At 38.6% G+C, this 26,983-nt stretch overlaps 1 protein-coding gene across 6 annotated transcripts in view; it reads left to right on the top strand.

Moving 5' to 3' along the window:
- The window catches only part of GRIK2 (glutamate ionotropic receptor kainate type subunit 2), a 581,178-nt gene that overhangs the window by 543,741 nt on the left and 10,454 nt on the right, over nucleotides 1–26,983 (top strand). For 5 of the 6 annotated variants that reach the window (XM_034765974.1, XM_034765977.1, XM_034765972.1 and 2 more), the window contains one exon: nucleotides 19,185–19,435. In XM_034765974.1, coding sequence (XP_034621865.1) covers nucleotides 19,185–19,435 — 251 coding nt within the window. Of the gene's footprint in view, nucleotides 1–19,184; nucleotides 19,436–19,636; nucleotides 20,665–26,983 lie in introns of those variants that run through there. The other variant, XM_034765976.1, reaches the window with a different exon arrangement.

The raw sequence follows: 26,983 nt of genomic DNA, 5'->3' as shown, positions 1-26,983 counted from the left end.
TAAAAGTGTGTATGTGTGTGTACATATACATGCATAACATAAAATTAGCAAGTTTCAGAGTGGTAGCAGTGTTAGTCTGTATCAGCAAAAACAACAAGGAGTACGTGTGGCACCTTATAGACTAAGAAATGTATTTGGGCATAAGCTTTTGTGGGCTAAAACCCTCTTCATCAGATGCATGGAGTGGAAAATACAGTAGGAAGATATATATATCAGTACATGCAAGGATGGGAGTTGCCTTACTAAGTGGGGGGTCGAGATAATTCAATTAAAGTGGGATATTATCAACAGGATGAAAAATCACTTTTATAGTGGTAGTCATGGTGGCTCATTTCAAACACTTAACAAGAAGGTTTGAGTAACAGTAGAGTCAAATTAGCATGGGGAAATTAGTTTTTTTTTTTTTTAGTTCTTGTAGTGACCCATCCACTCCCAGTCTTTATTCAGGCCTAATTTGATGGTGTCCAGTTTGAAAATTAATTCCAGTTCTGCAGTTTCTCATTGGAGTCGGTTTTTGAAGTTTTGTTGTTGAAGAATTGCCACTTTCAAGTCTGTTATTGAGATTCCAGGGAGGTTGAAGTGTTCTCCGACTGTTTTTTGAATGTTATAATTCTTGACGTCTGATTTGTGTCCATTTATTCTCTTGCGTAGAGACTGTCCGGTTTGGCCAATGTACGTGGCAGAGGGGCATTGATGGCATATATCACCTTGGTAGATGTGCAAGTGAACAAGCTCCTGATGGTGTGGCTGATGTGGTTAGGTCCTACGATGAATAGATACGTGGACAGAGTTGGCAATGGGGTTTGTTGCAGGAACAGGTTCCTGGGTTAGTGGGGTTTTTTTGTTTGTTTGTTTGGTATGTAGTTGCTGGTGAGTATTTGCTTCAGGTTTGGGGGCTGGTAAGTGAGTAGACTGGCCTGTCTCCCAAGATCTGTGAGAGTGAGGGATCATTCTTCAGGATAGATTGTAGATCCTTGATGATGTGCTGGAGAGGTTTTAGTTGGGGGCTGAAGGTGACAGCTAGTGGCGTTATTAAATTAGTAAATTAGCAGTAGAATTCATACTGTCATGACTTAAAAAATATACTGCCCATGTCAAGTGAAAAGAATATGAATAAAAATACACAGTCTTCTAGCAGAGTTGCATTGGCCATAAGATCTAGAAATCAACATATTCTTAGAAGTTCAATAGGTTAGAATAAGACCCTCAGGCATTCACATTCTGTTGGTTCAGGAATGCCATTTTTCAGTGTATTCCTTTTCACTTTCAGTTCTAAAGGGATACTGGCTAAACCACATTTGTTAACATTTCATTTTCTTTCCCTTACAGAAAAATGTATATTTCATTAGTTATTTTTCTCAACAGGAGGGTGCTCATATACTTACCGTGTGCACATGTGGCTTCCACATAAATTTATTTGTCCAGACCAATGTATTGGCATTCAGGTCACTTGCATGCGTGCACCCTCCCCCCAGTTCCCCTCCCACACACAGTGGTTTGTTTATTTATTTACTTTTCTCTCCCACTGCACAATGAAATTCTACAGAACATTTTTCACTTAAAGTCTTCTTTTTGATGAATCATACCCATGTGGAGGGCTTTTTGTTTTTTGAATTTCAGTCAACTGTAGAGTACATAATTAAAATGTTGTTTGGAGTAAGCACATTTTGAAGACATTGGTATTCCCATAATTTCATCAGACACAGGATCTAGAAAGTGGTATTTCACACTCCACTCCCTTAAATTAAAGCCTTCACTGCAGAAAAAGGGTTTCAGGCAATAATTTATTATCTGCTATTTCATACCTCAGTTAGGAATATGACTTCATGAATTATTTATATTTATCTAAGCCATTAATAAATGCAATACAGTACCATTCTTCTTTACCTCAGTAAGAGGTGCCTGGATTCAAATAGTTTTTAAACAGTGTAACAAACAAATGTATAACATTTAACGACCATGTTATATCCAGTAATATACTGTATAGCTCCCCTAATTTAAAATTACTTATTCTTCTCCTCTTGGGGTTGACTTGAAGAAGTCCTTCTGTTAAACTTTCAGTTTTATAATACTGTATTTCTTAAACTGATTTTTTTACCATTTCTTTATTGCAGACATTTCACAAAAGCATCCTGGTATCATTATATTCTACTTTTATTTAAATGTATATTCCCACTGGACAAATTTTAGCTAGAATAACAGTTATACATATAAATTACTTGAGAAGGGAAGACAATTATAATTTTTTTTTTGAAAAACTAACTGGGAAATTCCAAGTTATTGAACAAAAAAAAAAAAAAAATAGAAAAAGGAAATAAAAAGAAAAAATACCATTAAACATTAGGAAGTTAGGAAATGTCCTGTTTAGATCACCTTAACCAACCTAACTCTGCCCTTATACCCATGCTCCTTCCATCGTGCATTGTTGTTACACTTATGTAAGAGAGAGAGGTTTTGACATGGACTTTCTGCTATTGTGGTCATCTTAAATTCACTTCATTTGCATAGTTTGCCTGTGGAATGGGGAAATGTATACTCCAGTATGTGGGTTGATTTTGCATCAGTGATATGTATAAGTATGATTTCCCTATCATTTTGCATTCCTGAGGTTTACCTATCTACATTGCAGCTGGCCTTTAACAGGCTTATAGCCCCAAATATTGCAACACTTTAACATTTGAAAACCATATACTTTGGGGGTAAATATTCTGAGTGATTGTTCTGAATGTAGTTACTTTCCATCAAGAGAGCTGTTATTTTGTTGTTGTTGTTAATAATTTGTAGTAATGCCTGGAAGGCTCAACTGAGATCAGGTCTCGTTGCGCTAGGCACTCAACATAAACATAGTGCGAGGCAGTTCTTGCCCTGAAGAGTTTACAATCTAAGTGGACAAGACAGACAAAGTGTGAGAGAGAGAATTATTGGAAAGCCTTTCTATTTTTAATGACTGCATATGGTCTTAAAATAAAGCAAGTTATTTATAGCAATATACAGTAAAGCCACACTTCATTTTAAATGCTACCATTCAGTTCAATCAGTGTGTTAATAAACATCACTGCAATTAAGGTACTAGATTATAGTCTCATGTGTTTTGGTGGTTCCGAGGACAGTGATGGAGGGTGAGAGATAAGGTTGTTTGGGTGCCCTTAATTTTACATTTTCATACTTTCTGCTGTTTTAGTTTTGGTTTTTTGTTTTTTTTTTGTAAATAACTGAGATTCCCTGAAAGAGTTTTTGGGGTTCACTTCCATCACTGTTAAGATGGAAGTAAGACTGTAAACATACAATGTTGTTTGCCTGGGAATTGTATTAAGGTTTAAAAACAATATTTAAAGTATTAATCAGTGTTAGGAGCACTAATGGCATTTTCATCTTGGTCAGCTGATGAGGTGCCACCTGTACCCCAGCTTTTAGGAGGTAGCTACATATGGGGGGAGAAGAGCTTTTTAAATAAAGAACCCAAAATGGATTGGTTTGAGCATCTTTAACTTGCTTGATGGGCACCCCTCTCTTCTACTCTCCAGACCACTCCTACGCGCATGCGCGCACGCACACACCAGCGTGGTTCCCTATTTGTTGCTCTCCCATCTCTCTCCCCATTATGGCCATCAGGGTCACAATAGGATTTATAAACCTGATTCTTTAGGACCAGATCATTCCGGGCCCTAGCACAACTGTGTAGGAGACTAAAGGTATGTCAGCACTGGAGCTGGGAGTGAGCCTATAAATAGTGTTGTTGGACCCAGGGGGTCAGGCAAACTTGTACTTGGGTGGCTAGCCTGTGCTATCACCTGTGTGGCAAATATTCACACTGCTATTTGTAGCATGCTAGCTTGAGAAGAGCTAGCACACATCTGTCTGCCTGGGCTGGAGGCACACTCCCAGCTGCAGCGTAGACATACCCCTAGTGAGAATAAGACTCCATGCCCCCTGCATGGCCACCTTGCATCTCAGCGCAGGTGCAGGGGCAAAAGTGAGGTCTGCACACTTGGCAGTTTTCCAGAGGGAAAAGGATGGAAGCTGGAAAGTGGTTGATAATGAGCTGATAGTTGAACTGGTGCAATGAGGAAATTATCTTCAAAATAAAGAGTTGGTACAGATTGTTTCCCCTTTTGAGCAAGTGGGATGGAAGAAAGGAATTGCCCATGCTCAGATCTATGGGAGCACAGTCTCAATCTGGTTTTAGATGTTTTCACTAACATTCTCTACAACTAGTCAAAGACACCAATTCTCACTAAACCCAACACATTAAGATGATGACTCCTGTGCAGGGCCGGTGCAACCTATTAGGCGACCTAGGCAGTCGCCTAGGGCACTAGCACTTGGGGGGCGTCATTTTCTTCGGCGGCTGGATCTTTGGCTGCCCCGGTCATCGTTAGCATTTAGGCGGAGGGAGCTGGGGTAGGGGGGCACGGGGAGGGCTGCCTGCAGCCAGTAAGGGCAGGGGGGGCGGCACGCAGGTGAACTCCCTGCCTCAGCTCACCTCTGCTCTGCCTCCTCCCTTGAGCACGCCGCCCTGCTCTGCTTCTCTCCCTCCCAGGCTTTTGGCGCCAAACAGCTGATTGGCGCCACAAACCTGGGAGGTGGGAGAAGTGGAGCAGAGATGGCGTGCTCAGGGAGGAGGCACAGCAGAGGTGAGCTGGGGTGGGGAGCTGCCGCATGGCCCCCCCCCCGGGCCGGGCACTGCCAGCGGGGGGGGAGCTGCCAGGGGGGGGCACGGCGGGGGGGGGGGGGGGGGCGGGGAGCTGCCGCAGGGCTCGGGGATTGGGGAAAGCGCAAGGTGGAAGTTTCGCCTAGGGCGCGAAACATCTTAGCATCGGCCCTGCTCCTGTGAAGTATTTGCAGTGAGCTCTCACAGAGCTGACTAACCTAGTGGTACTAAACTGCATTAAAAAACACAAGTAAAGAGATGTGAACTATTTTCTCACATAAGGAAATGGTGTAGTTACCCCAGGGTGGTTGATAGGTTGAGGGCAGGAAGGTAAGTTACAGAGACTGGGACTGGAAGTGGTCTGTAAAACAGCCTCTCTATATAGATGTGGTTCACTATGAGAAACTTGGAGAATCCTTAGAAAACACATGGAATTTCAAGGCCAAGCCATTTCAAAGCTAAGAAGAACTAGTTAAAAATATTCAAAGTAGTTCACATTATTTCTGATCCTTCCTCTCTTCTCAACTCCCTGTTCATGTTTTATCTCAAATTTACTGGAAAAATTCTACTCTGATAAGTAGAAAAGAATAAGCCATTTTAACCAGATTTTTGGTAATGTTCTTTTAAAATTTTCTTGGATGCTTCTTTGAACAAGATTTGCAGTGTAGTTTGTGAGTGGGGCATGTGTTTTGACCTCTGATGAGGTAACAGAATTGTGAGTAGCGTATGATATACAATCAATTTAAAAATATTCTGGATAAAAACCCTGAAGAAAAACGGAGTATTCCATTAGAAAGTATTTAAAACTTGCTAGTACTGGAGGACTTCATGTTAACTTACCATGGGCGATTATCTGCAGAGAAACCTTTTACTTAAAAGTGTTCCTGTGGCACTGCTTCCCTCCTCCTAACTGCAACTATTAAAAGCCTACCTTTATCCTTTGTATCTGTTTGTTATATATTACACTCAGAGGAATGGGGAAGGATCAGCTCTCGTGGCAGGAGAGTAGCAAGACACAAAACCCACAGTTGTTTTGTTAATTTCTGTTTTTTAAAGAAGTAAGGGACCTTGTCAAAATAAGGAATTTGGAAAGTGGCAGCCTCTCTTTTTGTTACATGTTCCCAATTTCTAGCAAGGGAAACCCTTCTATTTTCCTTTTATTTCCATTCCCTTTTCACAGTGTGGTCAGGCTTCTGAAAACATACACAGGAGCTCACACTATGCATTAGAAAACAGAGAACTAACACAGATGTCAGCATAGTCATTCCCATACTTCCAATTTCATACCTATTCTTAAGAAGGGAACATATGAGTTCATGATTTTAGATATTTTAAAGCCCAGCAGAAAGAACTATGATTTTTCTATTTCTGAAAATAGATCCCCTTTTCTCAGTAGAATAGGGATACTAATCTTGTAACATCTCAAATCTATTTTTGATCATTTCTTCAAAAAGAATCTAAAGAGAATAAAACTGACTGAATTGCAACTAGAATCCTAGTTGTATGGTCGGGAAAATGCATATTGTATGCTCCCAAATGATAAAAACACACACAATTGCGTTTTAAATAGTCAAAATCTAGAGTTCCTTCTTATGCATTACTCTTGGGACTCTTCTATTTTAGCTCATTTTAGGTCCTAGATTATGTAAATTCCACAATTTAAGCATATTGCAATCTTTGAAAAACAGAAGTATAAATTAATCAAGCAAGATGCATCACTTTCTGGTTTGTTTACATCAGTGATCAGTCTTTATGAGAGTAAATATGTAGCAGTATTCCAAAAAGGGAAAACTTTTCCTTCTGTTTCCTGGTCCTTTATCTGTAATCCTTCATATTATTTACACTGTAATATTCATCAGTTATACATGCATAAAACTGCCGGGCTTCAGTTATTCAGTGTAACTAAAACAGATTAATACATTTGTTGTACCAGCTGAACATAATGCATAAAAATTGATGCGTATTATTTATCCGTATGCAGGTCAAATGATGAATTAAAGCTCATTCCAGAATTTCAACAGCTTTCACAAGGATTTAAATATTGCTGAAGTCTGTGAAACTGTAGTTAAAACATTTGATGGGAGAAAAAAATCTTCATAGTACGAATGAGGAAAAGAAATATGTTTGTGAAAGGCTTGTCAGAGATTGGGCTTTCTATCTAGTAAAACCACACAAAAAATGAACTAGAAAAACCCTAGTTCCTATTGTTAGCAGACTGCCTGAGAGAAGCTAGGTTTCCATTGGGAATTCACTGAAGAGCTAGAATTGGAGCTCAGTCATCATTAAAATTGCAAATGCTGACCTAATGGTACCTAGGACCATATGTGTATCACATTGTCATACAGTATGTTATCACAGCCGTTTTTATTTACAAGCAGTAAGCCTCAAAGATGAATGTTTTAATGCTGCAGATCTATTTTTCTATCACTAAAATGTTATTTTCTGTATAAAATTATTTAGTCTGTTGCATAACAGGAAACTCATAGTAGTCCTGAAATAGTTGTTAACATTATTTTGAGTAATGATTGAGCTCATCAACATGATTATTAATGATCCAGAGGGCTTGCAAAAGACTGACACAAATCTAACTATCATGCCCATTATCATATCATCTGAACACCTTACAAAAGAGTTCACTGCTAAAAAATGGTTAGTGGTCTCCATTAAGAATGTGGGGTTGTTTTTCCATTAATATATTTCTTTTTCCTTCTCCTGTTCTCTTCTCCTTTCTTACTAATCCTTCTTCCTACCACTTATTTCTTGCCTTCACCTCTTTCTCTTCTTCCACCTTGTCGATTCTTTGGTGCTGATATTTGTTGTAGCTGTGCAAACACTAAGTCAAAGAAGTGAGTTTTACATTTTTACATTCTGAAAGCTCATCTTTCTGCACTCCTCTGTTTGAGTTCCAAAGTCTTAGGCCTGTTGTCAAAAAAAACCCCATCTCTTCCTTTCATGAGATTCAGCCTTGAATTTGACAGTTTTGTGGGTCCTATGGAATGTCATGACCACAGAGAGAGGGGCACTCTCTAAGGTGTCTTGGACTAGTTCCATGGAAGTACATGATAACTAGGATTCAGACTTTGAAATTGTACTTGTATTCTATAGAGAGTCCATTCAGTGAGTGGAATACTGGGGTGATGTGCTTTTGGTGGCTGGTGTTGCTGAGCAGATGGGCTGTTCCATTCTTGACTAACCGAGGCCTTTTATTTTCACAGTATATATGCTCATGAATAGATATAGTGAATTAATGCATTCTAGCCTGGCGGTCAAGAAGCTCAGTCCTTGTATGGGTGTTTCCAATCCTTTGCTAGCCTGGTAAATCACATTCAGGGTCTAGAAGCTGCATCCAGATCTTCTAGAAGGCAGGGCCCTTTATTAGAGAATTATACATATGATGAAAATAGATCCGTGGGGAACTACTAAAAATGATATTAAGCAGAGGAATTCTCTTATTCTTTTCTGCAATGTCATGTGAACTCTTGATAGGAATTCCAGTCACTCTGAAGCACTGTAATTACTTTTGTGTGTTTGCATATTTGTTACTTAAGTAGAGTCTAGCCAGATTTAAAATATTACTATTCAGTTATACCCAAATGCCACTTAATAAGTAACCTAGAGTGAAATCCTGACCTTAGTGAAATCAGTTGCAAAATTCACATTGACTTTCATTGGGACCAGAATTTTACCACTAATCTGTGTGGTTCCTGAAAAAAAACAGATGGCCGGTTTCTCAGGTCTGGCCTCCTTTTCTTGTTCTGGCCCTAATTTTTCTCATTCTCCCTGCTTTTTTTCCTGAGGACCTTGGATATTATCAGAGAAACTGTCATATTTTCGACATCTTAAAAAGGATATTAGGCGTGGGTGTCTCAGGTGGTTACTAGCTAAGGTGGGAAATAGTCTAAGCCAAGGTAGTCAATAGGTGAACTGAGGGCCAAATCCAGACCGGCAGATGCTTTTGAATGGACCCCAAAATATTTTTTATTTATTTATGTATCATAATTGTTATATTTGTATTATTATTTTCTCTGGAGCCATCAACTGAGATGGCTAACAGATACAGAATTGGTTAACAGTACTTTGTTCATTTCTTTTTTAATTAATCTTTTTTGAACCACTTTAAATAGAGCATCTGGAATGTGCACTTTCTTATACAGAGATGAGCCAAGTTCACATACAACTGTGAATTTTTGGCACAAGACATTTTTGTAGTAGTATAGTCAGCAAGAGCCAGATTTATTTGAGGTATTTACCATAATTGTTCTAGGTGGAAGAGGAGGTGGGAGGAAATGAGAATGCAAGAGATCAATACACAAATACAATTATTTTTCATATCAAGTCCAGTGGCATGAACCAGAGCCAATGAACCTAATTTTCCCTCTTGAATCAGTTAGATTTATGTTTCTCTATCCTTTTCATTCTTTGGAAAAGAGGGTGGAAAGAGGACCCTCATATTATTTAACTGTGAATCTATCTCTAGATGAGATAAAATTAACACCCTAGCTTTTTACATTTTTGGAATGTCTGTGGGCGGGACACTTTTCTCAAGAGTGGGATGTTATTTATGTGTGTTAGCCAAATTCAAATTTGGTTACTTACACTGTGTCTACCTACCTAAATTATGCATGCATTTTAAATAGCATATAGCATGCTTTTTAACTTCCTGTCCTTAACTGAAATGTGGTGTTGCTGTGTATTGTTACCTGGTGACGTTTTTCATGCAGAGGACTCTGCATTTAGTAATGGTTTCTCTATACATGCTATAGTTTGCAAAGATCAAAGGCACCATAGAAATGTAAGACACAGTTGAAATAGCAGTAGTATCAATTATTTCCTCAGTATGGAGTCATCCTGTTCTACTGTACAATTCAGCAGTGCCATAGAGACAATAGGTTCAAGATAATGCCATTTTCAGTCAACTTTTTTTGATTATTCGAAACAAGCAGAGCTATGGAAGAAAGACTCATATTAATGGCTGTGGTCAGTAACTTTCACTCAGTGAATTCAGTATTCCATTCTGTATATTGCTATGCTTTAGAGTGGATCTGAGCTTTTAAAACAGTAGTCTGTAGCAGAGGGTTGTGAAAATGAAAATAAATTGACAAACACAATGATAAAGTTATATTGCTAGGGTGTCTGTAGTAGTAAAAAGGCATGGTAGCTACAGTGCTCCTATTGTCTTCATAGTAAAAAAAGGACTCAGTTTGAGGAAGTCACAGAGCGATATAGCCTATAAAACAATCCGGCACCAGATCTTACTTAATTTGCCTACAGCTAAACAGCCAGCCGCATATTCTTTTCACCCTCTCTCCAAAGATGGAGACAGCAGGTAACATTATGTGACATGGGATGGCTGAATTAGTTTTAAAGGTAATATAGCCTAAGATATCCCTTCCCAGTCCTCTAAGAATACAAACACTTGTGTGATGTAGGATGTTTTCAGCAGTGGCAGTTACAGGATTTGGCCCAGAGTCTGAACTAATTTTTATCCCAGGTATGTTGCATGCATACCACAGAGTTCCCAGTAGTTTAAGCAAGGAAGAAGCCTCAGCTACATTTTCTCTCTTGTTTTATAAAATCAGTTGTATCTATGGAACTGCTATGAAGGTGGAGAGAAGGGTAGGTGAGGGTAGAAACTGAAAAAAGTAAAGGTTGTCAGAAAATAGAGGAATTTGTATGAGCTCTTTATAGTCATCCCCCAGAATATACAAGTTAAAAGGGTTCCCTGGTTCCTACTAGTTCTTTCTTTTCCAGGCTTTATATCAATAATGGCTTATAAACACAAAAGAAGCATTGTAAATGTTCCCTTTTGGCTTCCCTCCTAGATCTTGTTTCAAATCCCCTTGCTACCTTAATTAAATATGAGAGAGTTTAAATTGTTGTAAACATCTATTGGGTATTTTTGTTTTACAATAATTATGATGTAATGAATATTTAATGATTATGCTGTGTCTAATATAAAAATATGGTAATGCACAAAAGTCTTAAGGTATTTTTAGGTTTGCAGAGTTGACAATCACACAGTCAGGAAACTCCAAAGAGTTAAGGGTTTCTCAGGAATGTTATGTCACACACATTTAACAGCCTAACTATTTTATCATAATGTATCTTTTGACAGAAATAATAATACATAAAGCTACATACTAACCAGCAAAACAGGAGCAGAAAATCAGATGTATGTGCAACACAGCCAAATTAAAATTGCAGGTGGAAGTTTCATTTCCCCCCTAACTCCATGTGAATTTAACTGTGGGTCTGCAGCCTTATTGTTATGTATTATTTATTCCCGATAGTGTCCACAGCATGCTAAGCTTTCCAAACAAAGAAGGAGGCATGATCCCTGCCTTCAGGAGCTCAAAGTCTAAAGGTAAATAAGTAAGCAGACAGACAGCAGGTAGAGGGACGAGGAGCAACGGGTATACATTGTATTAATAAATGTATATACATAATGATTATATTACTCCTCTTAAGACCTTAACGATGCATTACTATTGACATGGCTAAAAGGCTTTATTGGCTGCAAATTTATCAATATAGCAACTGCTATCAACTGATGCTGAGGGGCAGCTAGTCCTTGTAAACTTTCTCCTGGAGAGAGTCCTTGATTATCTGCCCCTCACCACGAACTAGGCAGTGATCTTGTACACCTTGTTATTTATTAGTTTCTCTGTAGTGCTCATTGCTGTAGTATTTGACCGTCTCACAAATATTAATTAATTTATCCTCACAACTCTGCTGTGAGGCAGGCACACATTAATAAATCCCCATTTTACAGGTGAAAAATTCAGGAGGAGAGAGATTAAGTGACTTGTCCAATATACAAGGAAAGTCTGTAGCAAAAGCTCAGTATATCCTGAATCTTAATCTAGTGCTATAACCACAAGGTCCATCATACATCCTCTAATCCTAATCCTTAAATAGCACCCAATGAATTGCTTACCCTTACTGATGTGAAAGCAGCCAATTCTCTTGCATTGTTGGATCCTCCTATGTTTAAGCCTCCATCAGCATCAGCAGGAGTGAACCACTCCAACTCCTAACTACACCAGGATTAGGAGGCCATGAACTTCACTCACCTATGTCTAAATTTTGACCATTTACCTTCTAGCAATGACTGTCTACCACAGAAACCACAGGACTAAAAGTTATATTGCATTTATATATAGGAAGGGAAGCCTAAAAACACTTCTGATACCATAAAGATTTTGACCAAGCAAAATTCTTATATACAATAACTTGGGCAAAAACTGGAAATATAACACCATTAATGGTCTTCAGAAGGAAAGTGCAAAAAAGTCAGGCAGTGGACAAGAGAAAGGGACTCAGATGGTGTCTTTCACCTACTTTAATGGCTGCAGTGGTGACCAGCTGACCAATAGGAAAACCATGATTCAGGGAATTTCAGACACTGACTTTTATCCTTGTATCAATAAGGCCAGTGCTGCCTTTCTCTCCATCCCAAGCCATATAGGTCTGTCCATGTGGGTGGGAGGAGGGAGGGGGAGGATTTATATCCATGTCTGGCTGTATCATCCTGTAGCAGGAGTCTGTGGCAGTGTCAGCCAGTGGCAAGAGTCTGTGAGGCCAGCAGAAGGGGAACCTGGGTCCTCCCTTCTCCACTGGGTTCTAACCCGGGGCCCTGTGACTGGCAGGTTCGATATGTGGCCTGGGGTAGACAACCCCAAGCCTGCTCCCTGGGTTCCTTCCTCCTATTCTCTCTGCCCCGCAGAGTCACAACAGGGTCTGATTATAGACTCACAAGGTGGGGGGTTCTCCCTGACTATGATCCGGAGGCTTTTCTCTTTCAATCGTGGCCCACCATTCCTTGTCTCCAGGGGCGGGCCTTTAGAAGTTTGGCAGCGGGGTCTGGTCCAGGTATTGCAGAGCTCCTGCAGTCTCTCTGCAGGTGCTAACAGCAGAGGATTGCTCCCTTCCTCTGTCCATCCTGCCTAAACTGGGCAGCTCCTTTTTGAGCTCTGCCTTCATCGTGAGCACCACCAGGAGGTATGGCTGGATGGGGTCTTCAGGCCCAGATCTGCTTGTTAATTCTTGGTTCAGTAGTGTGGGGCTTATACACAAGATCCAATGCAAATTAATACATTGAATTAATTAAATGGTAGGAGGAAAAACTGTTTTTTGAGCTTAAGAGTGTTGACATTGAAATGATCCCAGTTAATCTTTGATCACACTCCATCTAAGAGTAACAGAATGGTGAAAAATAAGTTCTCACCTTTGCTACTGTTCTTTTCCATTTGTGTACACTAAAGTGGCTATATCGTTGTAATGGACAAAGGTAGATTTTTGTTACAAATTGTAAGTGTAGGATATCGTAGAGTCTAGAAAAAAGTCCTTACACTTCCAATGTCTGCGATTGTATTCTTGTCCCTGAAATTGCAGCTGGGTTTTGTGTGTGTGTTTTTGAGGGTTTGTTGTTGTCATGGGAGAGGGTTTTGGTTGTTGTTTTTTTTATTTTCATTCTCTGTACATGTTGCTCAGTAGCAGCCTATGAGCAAAGCCTCTTGCTTAGAACAAGAAGGTAGAATGTGGAGTGGTGTCATAAAGGGGTGGAGCATCAATTAAGGTCTGCTTTAAAACATTTTTAGAAAATGACCACTCGGCATGTTCAGAAGTGATTTTTCTCTTTTTTCCTCTAACCAATCAAAGATAATAGTCTTCAATAGGGACTATATCACATCCAGGACAAGTTTCAAATTTCAAACATTTGTGCAAGGATCATTAATACTGAATGTGTTGTTGTAACTTCACATATATATAGGACTTCCATTGAATGATTAGAATATAATCAAGTTGCTTGCTTAATGAAGGATTTGGTGGAGTGCTGCCATTCATTTTATTTATTTAGTGCCAAATGTATTTATGTAGAGCCAAATGTAGGGTATGAAAATGCACTCCAACTCCTTCTTAAGGATATCTTGTAATCTTTACATATGAATTAATGTAGCTTAGAATGGGGTAAATAGCAAGCAGGGTTCACTGAATTATCATCCGCTTGCCACCATCTCCAAGACCAGCCATCTCAGCAGGATTTCAGCACATAGGTCTCATCTCATAAGTCTTACTTAAGCACATACTTATGCACATAAATATTTATGCTCTGAGACTTCAGGGTAGAAAACTTATCCCCATAAAACTTTTTGAGTGTAGCACTAAAATCTCACCACAGTGTGTAAAAGCTTGTGTGTATACAGGTTTATGAAACTACATTTTTATGCACTCATGTTGCTGCAAATAAAGATTTTTGTGCATAAGCCTTTTTATAATGCAGTTTTACTGATCTGGTTGGTTATTGAGAAGCCATTAGGCTGTCTTGTGATCTAAAGCGCCAGCAGGTCTTATAGTCTGTTTCCAAGAGCTTTAATCTTAGACTTCACTGTCTACTGGGTCAGCGTCTCACAGTCATCATAACAAATGAGAGAAAGTTATATGACCTAAGGACCAGTAGTAACTTACAGTGTATTTAATGAAACCTACCACAGGTCATCAGGGCTTGAACCAGGAGCTTCAGCACCCAAACACAGACTCAGGCATTTGAGCTAAGAGTACCTCCATAAATTGGCAGCTGCAGTAGGTTACTATCCATTCTGTGGGATAGCCACTAGAGGGGGAAACAACACACACTTTACAAGCATGTTTACTTATACCATATCACCCATATTTCAGAATAGAGGTGTATGATTGGACTGGCAGGGAAAAGACAACCCCAGGTTCCTGAGAGAAGGGAGAAGACAGGTCAGACTTTGATGCTCTGGGGCCTTCTCCCACCTTCCCTGGGAGCAGAGCAGGAGCAGAGGACAGTGTCTCTGCTTCCCCCTGTTGACATTAGCTAGGCTGTGGTGGAGGGAAGCAAAAATGGGTTGTCTGTTGAGCCCACACTTCCTGTATGTGAAATCCTCAGAGCATTCAGCAGACATAGTGATACAGTTGCTGCTGCCCTGCCCTATAACGGAGAGAGAAAGAGTTTGAACTGTGTTCTCAAGATGTGGTTCTGACCATTCTCCAGTTTTGGGGATGAGGAAGAAATGTTTCCCCAAGACAAGGTGTCTGGTGGGTTTTTTTCACCATGGTGGCCCAGTTTGGGATTCATAAGGATAAAGAACAGGATTTTAAAGTTTGTAATTTTGTTGCAGCTTGTGGCCAGTTCAGGTGAGAGGCTCTAGGGGGCCAGCTCCAGCTGAAAACACAAGACCTTGTAGATACCTGTTAAACCCAATTAGCCTGGAGGAAGAAAGGGACACCTATGGATATGTCTATACAGCAAAGAACCGCTCCCCCTCCACTTTCCTGTGCCAGCTGCTTGGGCTCGCAAGGCTTGGACTGCAGGGCTATTTAATTGCAATGTAGGTATTTGGGCTCAGGCTGCAGCCAAGCTCTGGGACCCTCCAACCTTGCAGGGTCCTAGAGCCCAGCTCCAGCCTGAGCCCAGATGTGTACACAGCAATGAAACAGCTCCACAGCCTGAGCCCGAGTCAGCTGGCACAACCTAGCCAAGGGCGTTTAGTTGCTGTGTAGACATACCCTAAGTCTCCTCAGACTGAGATACCTTTTATGTGTACCCTCATTCCCCCTCACAGGGGGCAGGTGAGAGGATTCATAGATGGTTTGAATTCTAGGGGGCAGCACTGAATCTTGATTATTTGGCCTGGAGGCCATTTAACACCATACTGAATGAAAATAAATACCTGATTATCTGGAGGGGAGGGGGAGAATTTAGCCCACCCTCATTAAAGTTTAATGTTAATACAGTTGTGGCTTTCTGCTTTAAAATCTATGCTTGTGCCTATGTTCTTTGGAACTTTGTTTCTTCTCCCATTCTTCTATTATAGGATATTTTTATAGAAGACTCTATCCTCACATTTCATATAGACATACTCTTTTATTCTGCACAGCTATGTGTGCCTATCCGAAAAAAATAGTTTTTTCCCCACTATTTCTATTTCCATTGATGGTTGATGTTTGCAGTTCACACTCCTTTTTCACTACAGAATGAAAGATCTTTCTATCATGCCTGGGAATCTGGAAGAATTTGACTCTTAGTTTTCATTCTCTTCTTATTCTTTATATTACTGTTGCATTTTTAGGCACAGTCGTAAAGCTTTAAAATTTCAAAAAATGCAAGGGATTTCCCACCCTTCAAGATTAATTCTGTTGAATAATGTTAACAATTTAAAAAGCATGCTTGCTTCCTACAGTACAGATGGAAGTTTAAAACTCCTGGGGTTTGATTTCATTCTCCATTTGTTTTGAGGGCTATGAAAATTACACCCATACTGCCAGAATTCCACATGCAGGGATTGACTCACTAGAATGTTTAGAGTGTTTACAGCGTGTAACCGCTGGCTGTGTTTTCCATATCTTCTACCAGGTCAGCCCTGACCCCTTTCTAAGCTACTTGGCCATCTTCAGAGCCCACCATGCCTGGGATTGTGATATTTTCTGCCATTGCAATTCCTTCTGGGTGGACTTTTTGCTGCTGGGTCTTGCAATCCAGCTTCTCCCAGCAGAAACCTGGGAGCAAACAACAGCTCAGATCTGCATATGTCTTCCTATGCAAGTTTCTTTTGTACCCACTTTTCCCCCCTTACCACATAGCATTAAATTAGTGAAATCCACATGAACAAAAATTGGTTTTGAAAGTTAAGATTTTTTTCAAATATCACATTATTAGAGCTGTTTAAGTAGTGTGTTACAAATAAATTAGTCAACAAATATAGTATTTTGTGAATTGTTCATGAAGTTTTCTGCCATCGGTACTGATAATTTTGGGTGTGGTGTACACTAAAACATTTCAACTTCTAGATATTTTGCAAACATTTCACTTTAATAACAGTGGCACCCAAGATCAGGGTGATGCTTTTGCTCTTCAGTTGGGCAACTGAAATATTTTAAATGACAAATACTGAATAATAAATATTCTTGTGTGTGCACCAATGCCCCTTTTCACACATGGACGCCAGCACTTGTTATTGCACAACACACTGGTGCACATTAGAATTTACACCTGTCTGGTATGGACTAATGCACAGTGTAGATAAGCCCTACAGTTTATTAATCAACCAAAAAAAGATGCCATAAAAAACTGCAACCAATATTTACTATAATTTTGAGGGGCACTCTAGAGAGAGAGCTCAAGAAGAGAGAGTCCCCTTTGTGGGGTGATATACATACCAACACCACCTCTCACAAGATGTGTCATGACTTTTGAGTTAAAAATCTTTTCTTTTACTCAGATTCACATTTGTATCCAGTTTAATTTAAAGCCTTTTATTTGGACATCCAGAAAAAATAACAACAATAAAACAGGTGGCTCTGTTATATCCCTAAACATGACACAAAGTCTCAACACAGAGGGCACTTATGAATGATGTCAGTGATTTATTCCCTGCATTGCCAAAAATAAAAGCCGCCTCTGTTCACATTATTTATTAATTAATTTAATTTGTAAAGTGTTCATTGCAAAGTCTCTGGGCACTGTACAAAGAATAAAAACAACCTCTCATAAAAAGGTAAAGAAGCTTGCCTACAGCAAAATACATTCTCTCCCCACCCCCCTCCAAAATAAATTGTTCCCATTTGGTCACAGCCTGGAGAAGAAAGAGGGATTTTATGCTGGGCTCTGAAGGACCCAGAATATGTCAGGCCAATAGGGGAAGCAGATTTGACACCTGAGGACCAAATATAAGAGAATATTCTGCCCCACACGCTGGAGTAAGTCCTCAGCTCCACCCTGTCCTCTTTGTGCCAGGTAAAAGGGCTGGATACCCTTGCCAATCCTGTTGCAGGGAGTGAGGTGGAACTGGGAGGAGGAAGGGTGGTCCAGCTGGGGCTGCAATGCACAAAGCTGCAGAGATTCCAGGCAATACTGTAACCCACAGAACAGTGATGAGAGGCTGCTGTAACTTAAACCCCCAGGGCCACAGCCACTGGAGCATCCTACTTGGGGAGGGTACAAGGGTGGCATGCAGCCACCTTAGCTCCCTCTTTCCCTTGGGGCGTGAGTTCAAATCTAGGGACCGTTAACTATAGTGAGCTTAACTTTGAAATTAATACTATGCACCAAAATCATATAAAGGAACATAAGCTGGTACATAACGGGTACAACATACATAGCACAAAGGAATATTGACTATATATACATACAGCAGTGGGATTTTTCATCCTACTATCTACCCTACAAATAGAGAGGGCTGATGTCAAGTCATTAAGATATGCCTCTGCCCATCATGCCCTTAAGTCTGCAGTTTTCCATTAACTTTTAGTTAATAAAGAAACATTTCTGAAGGAATTTGAATGTTCCTATCATTTAGTCGATTTGAAAATCTGACAATGAGCATGATTCTTTTGACACAAAGTAGCAATCAACATTTCTGAGACCTCAAAGTTCTGCACATCAGTAATGGACTCATTCTGTGGTGATATTGTAATATTTATAATATTTGTTTATTTGTGATAGGGTTGAGACTCTTGTAACATCTTTTGTAATTGTAGCTATTTTCTACACCTGTTTTCATGCAAGGACAAAAAAACTTTGTTAAAGTATAGTTAAGGTTGTAAATGCGTATTAGTAACTTAAGGGAAATAAACAAACAACCTTCCCAAACTCTTAGACTTAAATTTTCAAAACGCCATTGATTTAAATGGAGCTACTGTTTACACCAACTGAGGATCAATGCTTAAGTTTCCAGAAATCATAAAGAATTGGAAACAGGAGATGCTGGAGTAAAATAAAAATTGAAAAATACAGAAATGCAGAGTTAACATATCCAACATTTTTAACTCTGCTCCTGTTGTTTCACAGCTTGGTATTCACCTTACTCTGCACACTTGATGTGAGGTTGATAAGTGTCTGGTAAATGTCATAGCTGTTTAGCTATTTGTGATCTTAAATTTTTGCATACAGTGGTGGTATGACCTTGAAAGCTGTTGTTCTAGCTATGAAAAGTAAGCAACTGAAATGCTGTTTCTTGTATCAGTTTTTGTATGGGGTCTAGAAGCAAATAGTCTGTAGTTTTAGATATGTTAAACTAAGTAACATGTAACTAATCCTACATTTGGTTGGTTGTACAGGGTTTAAGATTTCTGAAGTCATACAAATGAGTGATGTTTAGAATGTTTTAATTTGCAAAATCATGTTACTTAGTTAAAGGAATTGTAGTAACTGCTTTTGCATGTACACTCAGATACTGGTATACATGCACAGAGCAGGTGTTTAAAGAGTACAAGATTAATTAGCTACTTAACCAGCCAGGTGCACACACAATTACTGGATTTGTGCACACAAATTAGGTGTTTTCATGAATAAGTTAATTATGTACAAAAATGTGTGTTCAGTTATATGCACTAACTTTGAAAGCTGGCTCATTTAAAAAACATCCTCTTTCATCCACCAAAACATGCCTAAAAATTGTGAATCATGACAAGGATTTTTGTTATATCCTTCTCAGGACTGAACTAAAACATTTTTACTCTCCTGAAAATATACTTTGGTGCACTGCATGTTTCATCTACTCTCTTGCAGGGTCTCCATACAGAGACAAGATCACTATAGCAATTCTTCAGCTGCAAGAGGAAGGCAAGCTCCACATGATGAAGGAGAAGTGGTGGAGAGGCAATGGTTGTCCAGAAGAGGAAAGTAAAGAGGCCAGTGCTCTGGGAGTTCAAAATATTGGTGGCATTTTCATCGTTCTGGCAGCTGGATTGGTGCTTTCTGTCTTTGTGGCAGTGGGGGAGTTTTTGTACAAATCAAAAAAAAATGCGCAGTTGGAAAAGGTAAATATTGTATTTTTCCATTTAATTTAATAATTTTTGTTATAATAAAATCAGTTTTTAAGCTTTTTGGTGATCCAACTAAGGGCTGTTCTGATATCCTTTATACCCTAGTATAGTATTTCTGTAACAATGGTTCACAACAGAGCACCTGACGTGTCACACGTACAGCTTGTAATTTGTCTTTAATATGTTTAATCGTAGCCAGCTTTCAGGACAAGTGACTATTTCTCCTCTTATACGAGCCTGAAAAAAGACAGCTTTTTACTCCTGGAAGTTCACTGCAGTTAATTTTATGGATGAAGAAGAAATGAGAAACTGTAATGGGAATCAAATTAATCTTCTACAGCTAAATCTGATTTTTAAAAGTCAAAATTGTGTATCAGTTCAAAGTCAGAAGTCTAGAAATGTCTCTATAGAAATGTCCTTTCCTGAAGATGTTTACACTTGACAAGTTGGTCTGGTAGCATCTGTAAATTGTTAGATCAATATTATTTTTTGTGGATTTACTACTGATTACGATTTTAACTCCTGGAACTTGAATTCATCCAGTTTTGAAACATCTAATGTTAACTTGTCATGTACTGACCGTTTGCACAAATATGGTAATTAACTGTAGCTGGGTCTGGTATTTCTTGCAGATTTCTTGGGTGCTATCATCTGCTTTGCATAATAAATATGTATATGCACATATGCAACATCTAAAATTGAACTAAAGAGTATAGCTTTTATTTATATGCCATATTTTTAATTTACATTTAAAAACTTGGGAGAAAATGTGGTATTTTTACTGTGGTTTTTTTTTTTTAATTTTGAGGATCTTGTGACCTCTGTTCAGCCCTATTTTTAATACTTTATTTTATTAAAACCAGTAGTAAATCCAGAAGGCATATTTGTACTGATATTGATTTTCAGATGCTACCTGTGAATTTTTGTAACTTGAAATATCACTCAGAAAAATCTAAGGCCTATCTTTTCACACTTCTGAATTTATATGGATATAAAGTTTGGGTATAAAGTCTTAATTTTTAATAACATATTGCTAAAGAAAGCTTTGATATTAATCAACAAGGCAGTGTGAGGTCACAGGTTCCTAAACAAAATTTGGACGTGGGTAGATTTTATTAAGTTCTACAAAACTAATTATGGAGAGGAAAAGTGAACACTCAGATGCTCTAATTCAGGGATTGGGAACCTTTGGCACGTGGCCCATCAGGAAAATCTGCTGGCGGGCCGGGACAGTTTGTTTACCTGCAGCATATGCAGGTTCAGCCAATCACAGCTCCCACTGGCCACAGTTCACCATTCCAGGCCAATGGGGGCTGTGGGAAGCCCTGTGGGCTGAGGGATGTGCTGACCGCCACTTCCCACAGCCCCCGTTGGCCTGGAATGGCAAACTGTGGCCAGTGGGAGCTGCGATCGGCCAAACCTGTGGATGCTGCAGGTAAACAAACCTTCCTGGCCCGCCAGCAGATTTCCCTGATGGGCCACATGCCAAAGGTTGCTGATTCCTGCTCTAATTTATAAGAATATTCAATTCTGTCAACCTACTTCTGGAGCTCTGTATTTCAGAAACAGTTGGTAATTTTTCAAAAAAAAAAAAACATTTGTTTTACATAATTCATGTACATTGCACTGTCTTTATCCACTCTACAAGTAATTTACTTAATATTAACTTCAGTATATTTTGGTTTAGGTGATCTGAAAAAAAAACTAAATCCTCATTTACTAAACTGGGACCATTTTGATGAGAATTTTATAATGTAAATTGATTAATGCTTTACAGGGGTTGAATGCATATTTCATCTTATATGCTATTATTAGGTATGAAGCTAACAGCATGACTTATCCTTGGATACTGCACCAGGAAGGTTAGGTGAGGAAGAAAATGTGACCTTGTCTGTGTTTCAGGGACTGATGCTACAAGCTCTCCTTTTTTGGAACCACCATTTTGGCCTATGGTAGCTCCACATGTGGGGGGCAAACAGGTTCAATCTCTTAGTTTGTAGCTAAGAAAACAAAATAAATGTAATAGATTTCAGCCTTTGAACCCAAAAAGCAAATGGCCATTTGTTAATAAAATGTATGCCTGCCTTTTAGCAGGTGCAATACGTGGAATTACACCTGCAGCATGGGTAACTAAGCAGGCCACTGCACATTTTGTGTGCTTAATTTAGATGCACTTTTTTCAGATTAGATGCTTTTTTTTTCTAAAATAGTCAACAATATTTCAATATTATGCCTTGACTGACCAACTGGCTGTACAGGGTAGATTCATGTGCCCATCAAAGTCAATGGGGTCCTACATGGGTAGAGGGTCTGCCAGTGTGAAGCCAGTTGCAGGATAGATCCCTGTAAAATGAAGCTGTGTTCAAAAAAGCAGAAGGCAAAACTCTAATTGTGCTATTTGTACCAATGCTTTTAAATTTAGTGGAACAGAGGCTCAGATCTTACATGTACCTGATTTACATGAACAAACTTGTAAGGAACATATGTAATTAGTGGTGGTCTTTTTGGGAAAGAGTCAGACATCACTTTCAGATACACATTTTCATTAATTTCATCACAGTGTTCTCTGAGCAAAGAGGAATTCGTATTTTATTGACTATTTTAAAAAGCAAAGACAAGAATGATCAGAGTAAAATTGTCAATCATTTGCACCCACCTTGATTTAGTTATTTGTTTGAAAAATATCAACTGTGTACTGGTCCACTAAGAATTCACTAGACTATACAAATCTGAAGAAATGAAAATCAGCAGTACATGGAGTCAGTTCTACTACCAGAAACCCATTGCGCTGAAAATGACTACTTATGTTGCCAAGGGCAGAATGCTCATCGGTAAACGTAAGAGTGGGAAGCTGTGCAGTTATATATCTGATCTATTTGTTTCATTGGATGAGATCAAGATCAGATATTTCTGACAAATACAAGTTTCTTAGACCATATCTGAAAAACAACAACAGAATATTACTGATATTGATATACCACCATCAAGTAGTAAGTTAATGATTTATTTTATAGCTGAGTATTAGAATAGTGAAAAATAAGTAAATCTGCATCTTATTGTGTTCCATAACTTACTTGCCTATAACAAGGAAGACCGATTTAGAAGAGCTCTATACAGTTAAGACTGTAGGGCTCAACTCTGCACAGTTGAGTTCAGATGGTTTAAGTCTAGCTTGTTTAATTCACAGCACTCTAACAATGAGAGTTGAGGGTACCCATCATTTTGGAGGATTGGACCCTAAGTGAAAATGCGTAGCAGTGAATATATATGTAGGTCGCATAGGGTGAGTTGCCCTTCTTTTGCAGTTGCAGATTCCACTGAAGTAAGAAGGAGTTCTGAATACTGAATGAGGCAGTATGTGGTCCCTGAAAATGTTTGTAACAGAGACTGAAAAAGCAGGTTGAGTTGAACTTTGCGATATACAATGTATAAGCTACATTTTTTTAACCTCTGGAAACCTGTTCAACAATTCCAACTATTTTAATGAGCTGCACAGGGTACGATGGAGCAGCGTTTAGCCTTCCATGAATCACAGAAAAGTAACAATGATTTTACTAATTATTTTAAATTCTGATCTAATGTAAAAATTGAACAAACATTTTGATTCACTTGATAGTCTGTATTTTATTTTGTGAAATCTTAAGGGCAAAGTACTAAACCCAGCCTAGCAAAACTTCCACTGACTTCCCCACATAAGAACAGCCATACTGGGTCAGTCCAAAGGTCCATCAAGCCCAGTATCCTGTCATCTGACAGTGGCCAATGGCAGGTGCCCTAAAGGGAATGAACAGACAGGTTATCATCAAGTGATCCATGCTCTGTCACCCAATCCCAGCTTCTGGCAAACAGAGGCTAGAGACACCATTCCTGCCCATCCAGGCTAATAGCCATTGATGGACCTATTTTCCATGAATCTATCTAGCTCCCTTTTGAACCCAATGGGAGTTCTATCCTTGCATCTGTGGCAATATATTATTGCCTTTCTTTATAGCAGAGGGTTAAAATTCCAGTCCAAGTGATGGAGCAGGATAAGTGGACCCTGAAGTTTCCAAGATCTCTAAGCTGCATTCCTTCAGAGCAACATAGACTGATCAGATGTCCCGATATTATCGAGACTATCCGGATGTTAGGGGGTTTATCTTATAGAGGACCCTATTATCCCCCTACACGCCCATCCTGATTTTTCACACTTGCTATCTGGTCTCCCTAAAGCAACCACAAGATGGTGTATTTTATTTTTTAGAAGGAAATTTAATTGCCAATTTTTAATAGAAATTATGTGTCAAAATGTCCACCTCTCTTCTTTCATTAGTCTTTTCAAAACCCAACAGTTGGTATCATTTCCTTATTGTTTATAATACAAACGCACAATTATGTCATCTATTTGGAGACATGTTGTGAAGCAGACCTTTGTTTTCTATGACAATCTTGACAATAAATGCTCAATCATTTGCATTTTATAATTGCTTCTCTAAGCAAATGACCTGCTCCCTGACTGTACCATTATGTTGACACTTAGAGGACAGTGAGTAAGCAGTCTAAGAAACCGAAGCCATTTTAAACAATTACCAGTGTAATTATTGTTGATGTAATTGTTTCAGTGTGTCATAGTTTTAGCCTCATTACATATCTTTGTTTTTGTAAAGCTTGAGAGTTTTCTAATCTACATCATGCTAGAAAAGAGAATGTTGATCTTGAAAAATAGTAATGTTTAACATAATATATTGATGGTTCTTATTTTGGTAATTTATAGACTTTGTTTCATTATTATCCTTTCAAAATATAATTATTTGAGATTGTTTCCATTTGATACCATCTCCCTTAAGTTTAGTGCCCACTGGAAATTATCAGGTACTATTGAATAAGGGAGCTGTGCATTTAATCTCTTTGGGGGCAAATAACCCAGGTACTTCTGCACCATGTATGCCTTTAGAGTGAAAATCATCCTAGAGCAGAAGACCACTGCAAGACCATACAGAACATGATTTTATGATAGCCCCACGTGCAGAAAGGGATTGTACTTCCTATCTGTGCCAGCCACGCATACTTCAGTGAGCAGGGCAACGATAAGTGTGTGCTAGGAAAGTGGCCATGGAACTAACAGCTCCAGGCCCTATGTAAATGGTATGGAGGGGCTGCAACTGCTATTTCAGATCACAGACTGAAAGGCAGCTGTGCTGCAGTCTTATACACCAGCTCCATGCCCTGCTTGTACTTCTCCCATGTAAAGCCCAAGAACTCTGGCTTTAATTTTATTGCTAACATGAGGTTTACTTGAAGAGAGCCTTTTACACAAGGATAAATTTCACACACTAGGATTTAGAATACCCCTCTTTCACATGAGGTTTGGAAAAATGCTGGTCATCATTCACCCAGTATTTAGTTTCACACATAGTCAAAGACAGAGTGTACATAATGTAGCTAATGTGTACCATAAATGAAACAGCCTTCCAGAAACAAGGTTATTTTTACGGAAGTGTTGTGAACATGAAATATGCAAGTCAGAACATGTAGAAATCTTCTTTTCCTTTTTTTTTAATGGTTATGTTCAAAGCCATGAAAATTAAAACTGGTACAACAATTTCAGGTTCTGAATTTTACAATCCTTCTACCCTTCCAGGCCTTTTTCTTCATCATATCGTTTTTTTCAGATATGGCCAAATTCTTTTTTATTAAACTCTCTTCCTCACTGTTATTTGAAAAATTATAAAGAGGAATGAAATGAATTATATTAACATTATTACTGTTCAGAAAATATCCTGATAGTTTAATTTTTAAAAAGCTTTGATAATATGGTCTGGGCTTTGTAACACTTTTGGATGAAGACCAAAGTAATTCCCAGCACAGTGATTTTTTTTTCAGGGTCTGCAAGTTCAAAAGATTTTAAAGTTGAAGAGCATGTTCGTCAGCTGCAGATGAATAAAAAATGTAGGGATGGTTGGTAAATCAAATCTGGAGATCCAGGAAATGTATCCCAATAAACTTTATAAAAACACAAAATGATGATGCAACCTGAATGATATTATATTTTGTATTAGCATAACCCTAGGGTTCTTGTAGTTGGCTGGGAATAACAGAATGGCAGCTGAGGGACAGCTGTGACAGTTCATAAATGGAACATTTTCCCAATCTTGATGCATCTGCATTCTGCAGATAGGCAGATGGAAAATTGGAAGCTCTTCTCATCCCCCAATCCCTGACCTCCATAAGGAAGGACTGTCTTGGCCTTTTTTGTGTTCTTTTTGTGTGTGTGTGTGTATACAGTGAGAGCTGAATTCTAATGCAATGCCCTCTTTAAAATTGTTTTACTGCTTATATTTAGAGGAATATTTTGCTATGGCAGGAAATGTAAAAAGAAAACCTTATTCTGTTAAAGATGTGAAAAGCCAAAAGTGTAACAAATAGAGCAAAACAATGGAAATGAAGATTTTTATTTAATTGACCTGACATTTTTCAAATAATTTTCAAACAATAAAACATTTAAAACATGATCTCTATTTTGACTTTTGATTGCAGTTTAACAATGACAATGAACAATGACACAGAGGTATCTTGCTTTTAATTTGAATTCATTGAGAAATATAAACAAGAGAATAGAGAAACACATTTTAAATTGTCTAGTTGATTATGGCCTCCTTGAGAACTATTTCACAGTAAGGTCCTGATCCTGCAAGCCCATACATATGAATGTGACTTCAATGGGGTAGAGGTCCTGCCTATCTGTGTGCTCATTGCAGGATCTGGTCCTAAATTCCAGTTCTGATTTATTTTTGATGCTTTCTACACAGATAAATTTAATGTTGCGTTTAAAAATTATCTCTTTGTCAGTTCTCTTTTTCATACCAGCTTTCCTCTTACCAAAGGAAGGCAGAAACTATAAAAAATGTAATTCTTGGTTCTTCTTAAAAATGTTTCATTTGTTCTCAAGGGAAAAAAATGTTACTGTATTTCCAAAAATGCAAGTCCTCCTAATACTCACTCATTATTTCTCTTTTGATGTTACATCAAGTAAATCCTGTCTATAAATGAGGATATTTTTAAATGTTTGTGTTTGCAGTTATTTATATTAAATGTAAGGGTAATACAAACACTTGGTCAGAGTATTGGAATGTCCCACAATTAAGTTTAGGTCAACAACCCCAGATCAAAATTAGGATAGCTGTTCATTTACTGTAGATCTGGGAACTCACTCCAGCAGAGTGTTAGCACCCTCAGCTGATTGGAGTTGGAGTTGAGACAGCTCTGGTCCCTGCAACAGGAAATGCATTTTCATGTTGTATTAGCTAGCACAATCTGAAAGCATATCATTTATCATTTGTCAGTTTTGCTAACACAGTGGAAACAATGTATACGAGATTAGTACTAATACTCTACTCAGTATGATCCAAGGCCATGCCATTATTTTTTTTATGAAAAGTGCAATATAACCTTATTCTCCTCTAAAATGTATTAAATATTTTACAGTCAATATTTTGCAGATAATTTTAACTCAGCATTCACAAATATACATAAAAAATATTTAGACATAACTTCATCAAATTT

The sequence above is a fragment of the Trachemys scripta genome, chromosome 3, assembly GCF_013100865.1.
Source record: "Trachemys scripta elegans isolate TJP31775 chromosome 3, CAS_Tse_1.0, whole genome shotgun sequence".
Taxonomy (NCBI): domain Eukaryota; kingdom Metazoa; phylum Chordata; order Testudines; family Emydidae; genus Trachemys; species Trachemys scripta.
Note: the sequence above shows the minus strand (reverse complement) of the source record. Positions and strands in the feature narration are given on the sequence as shown.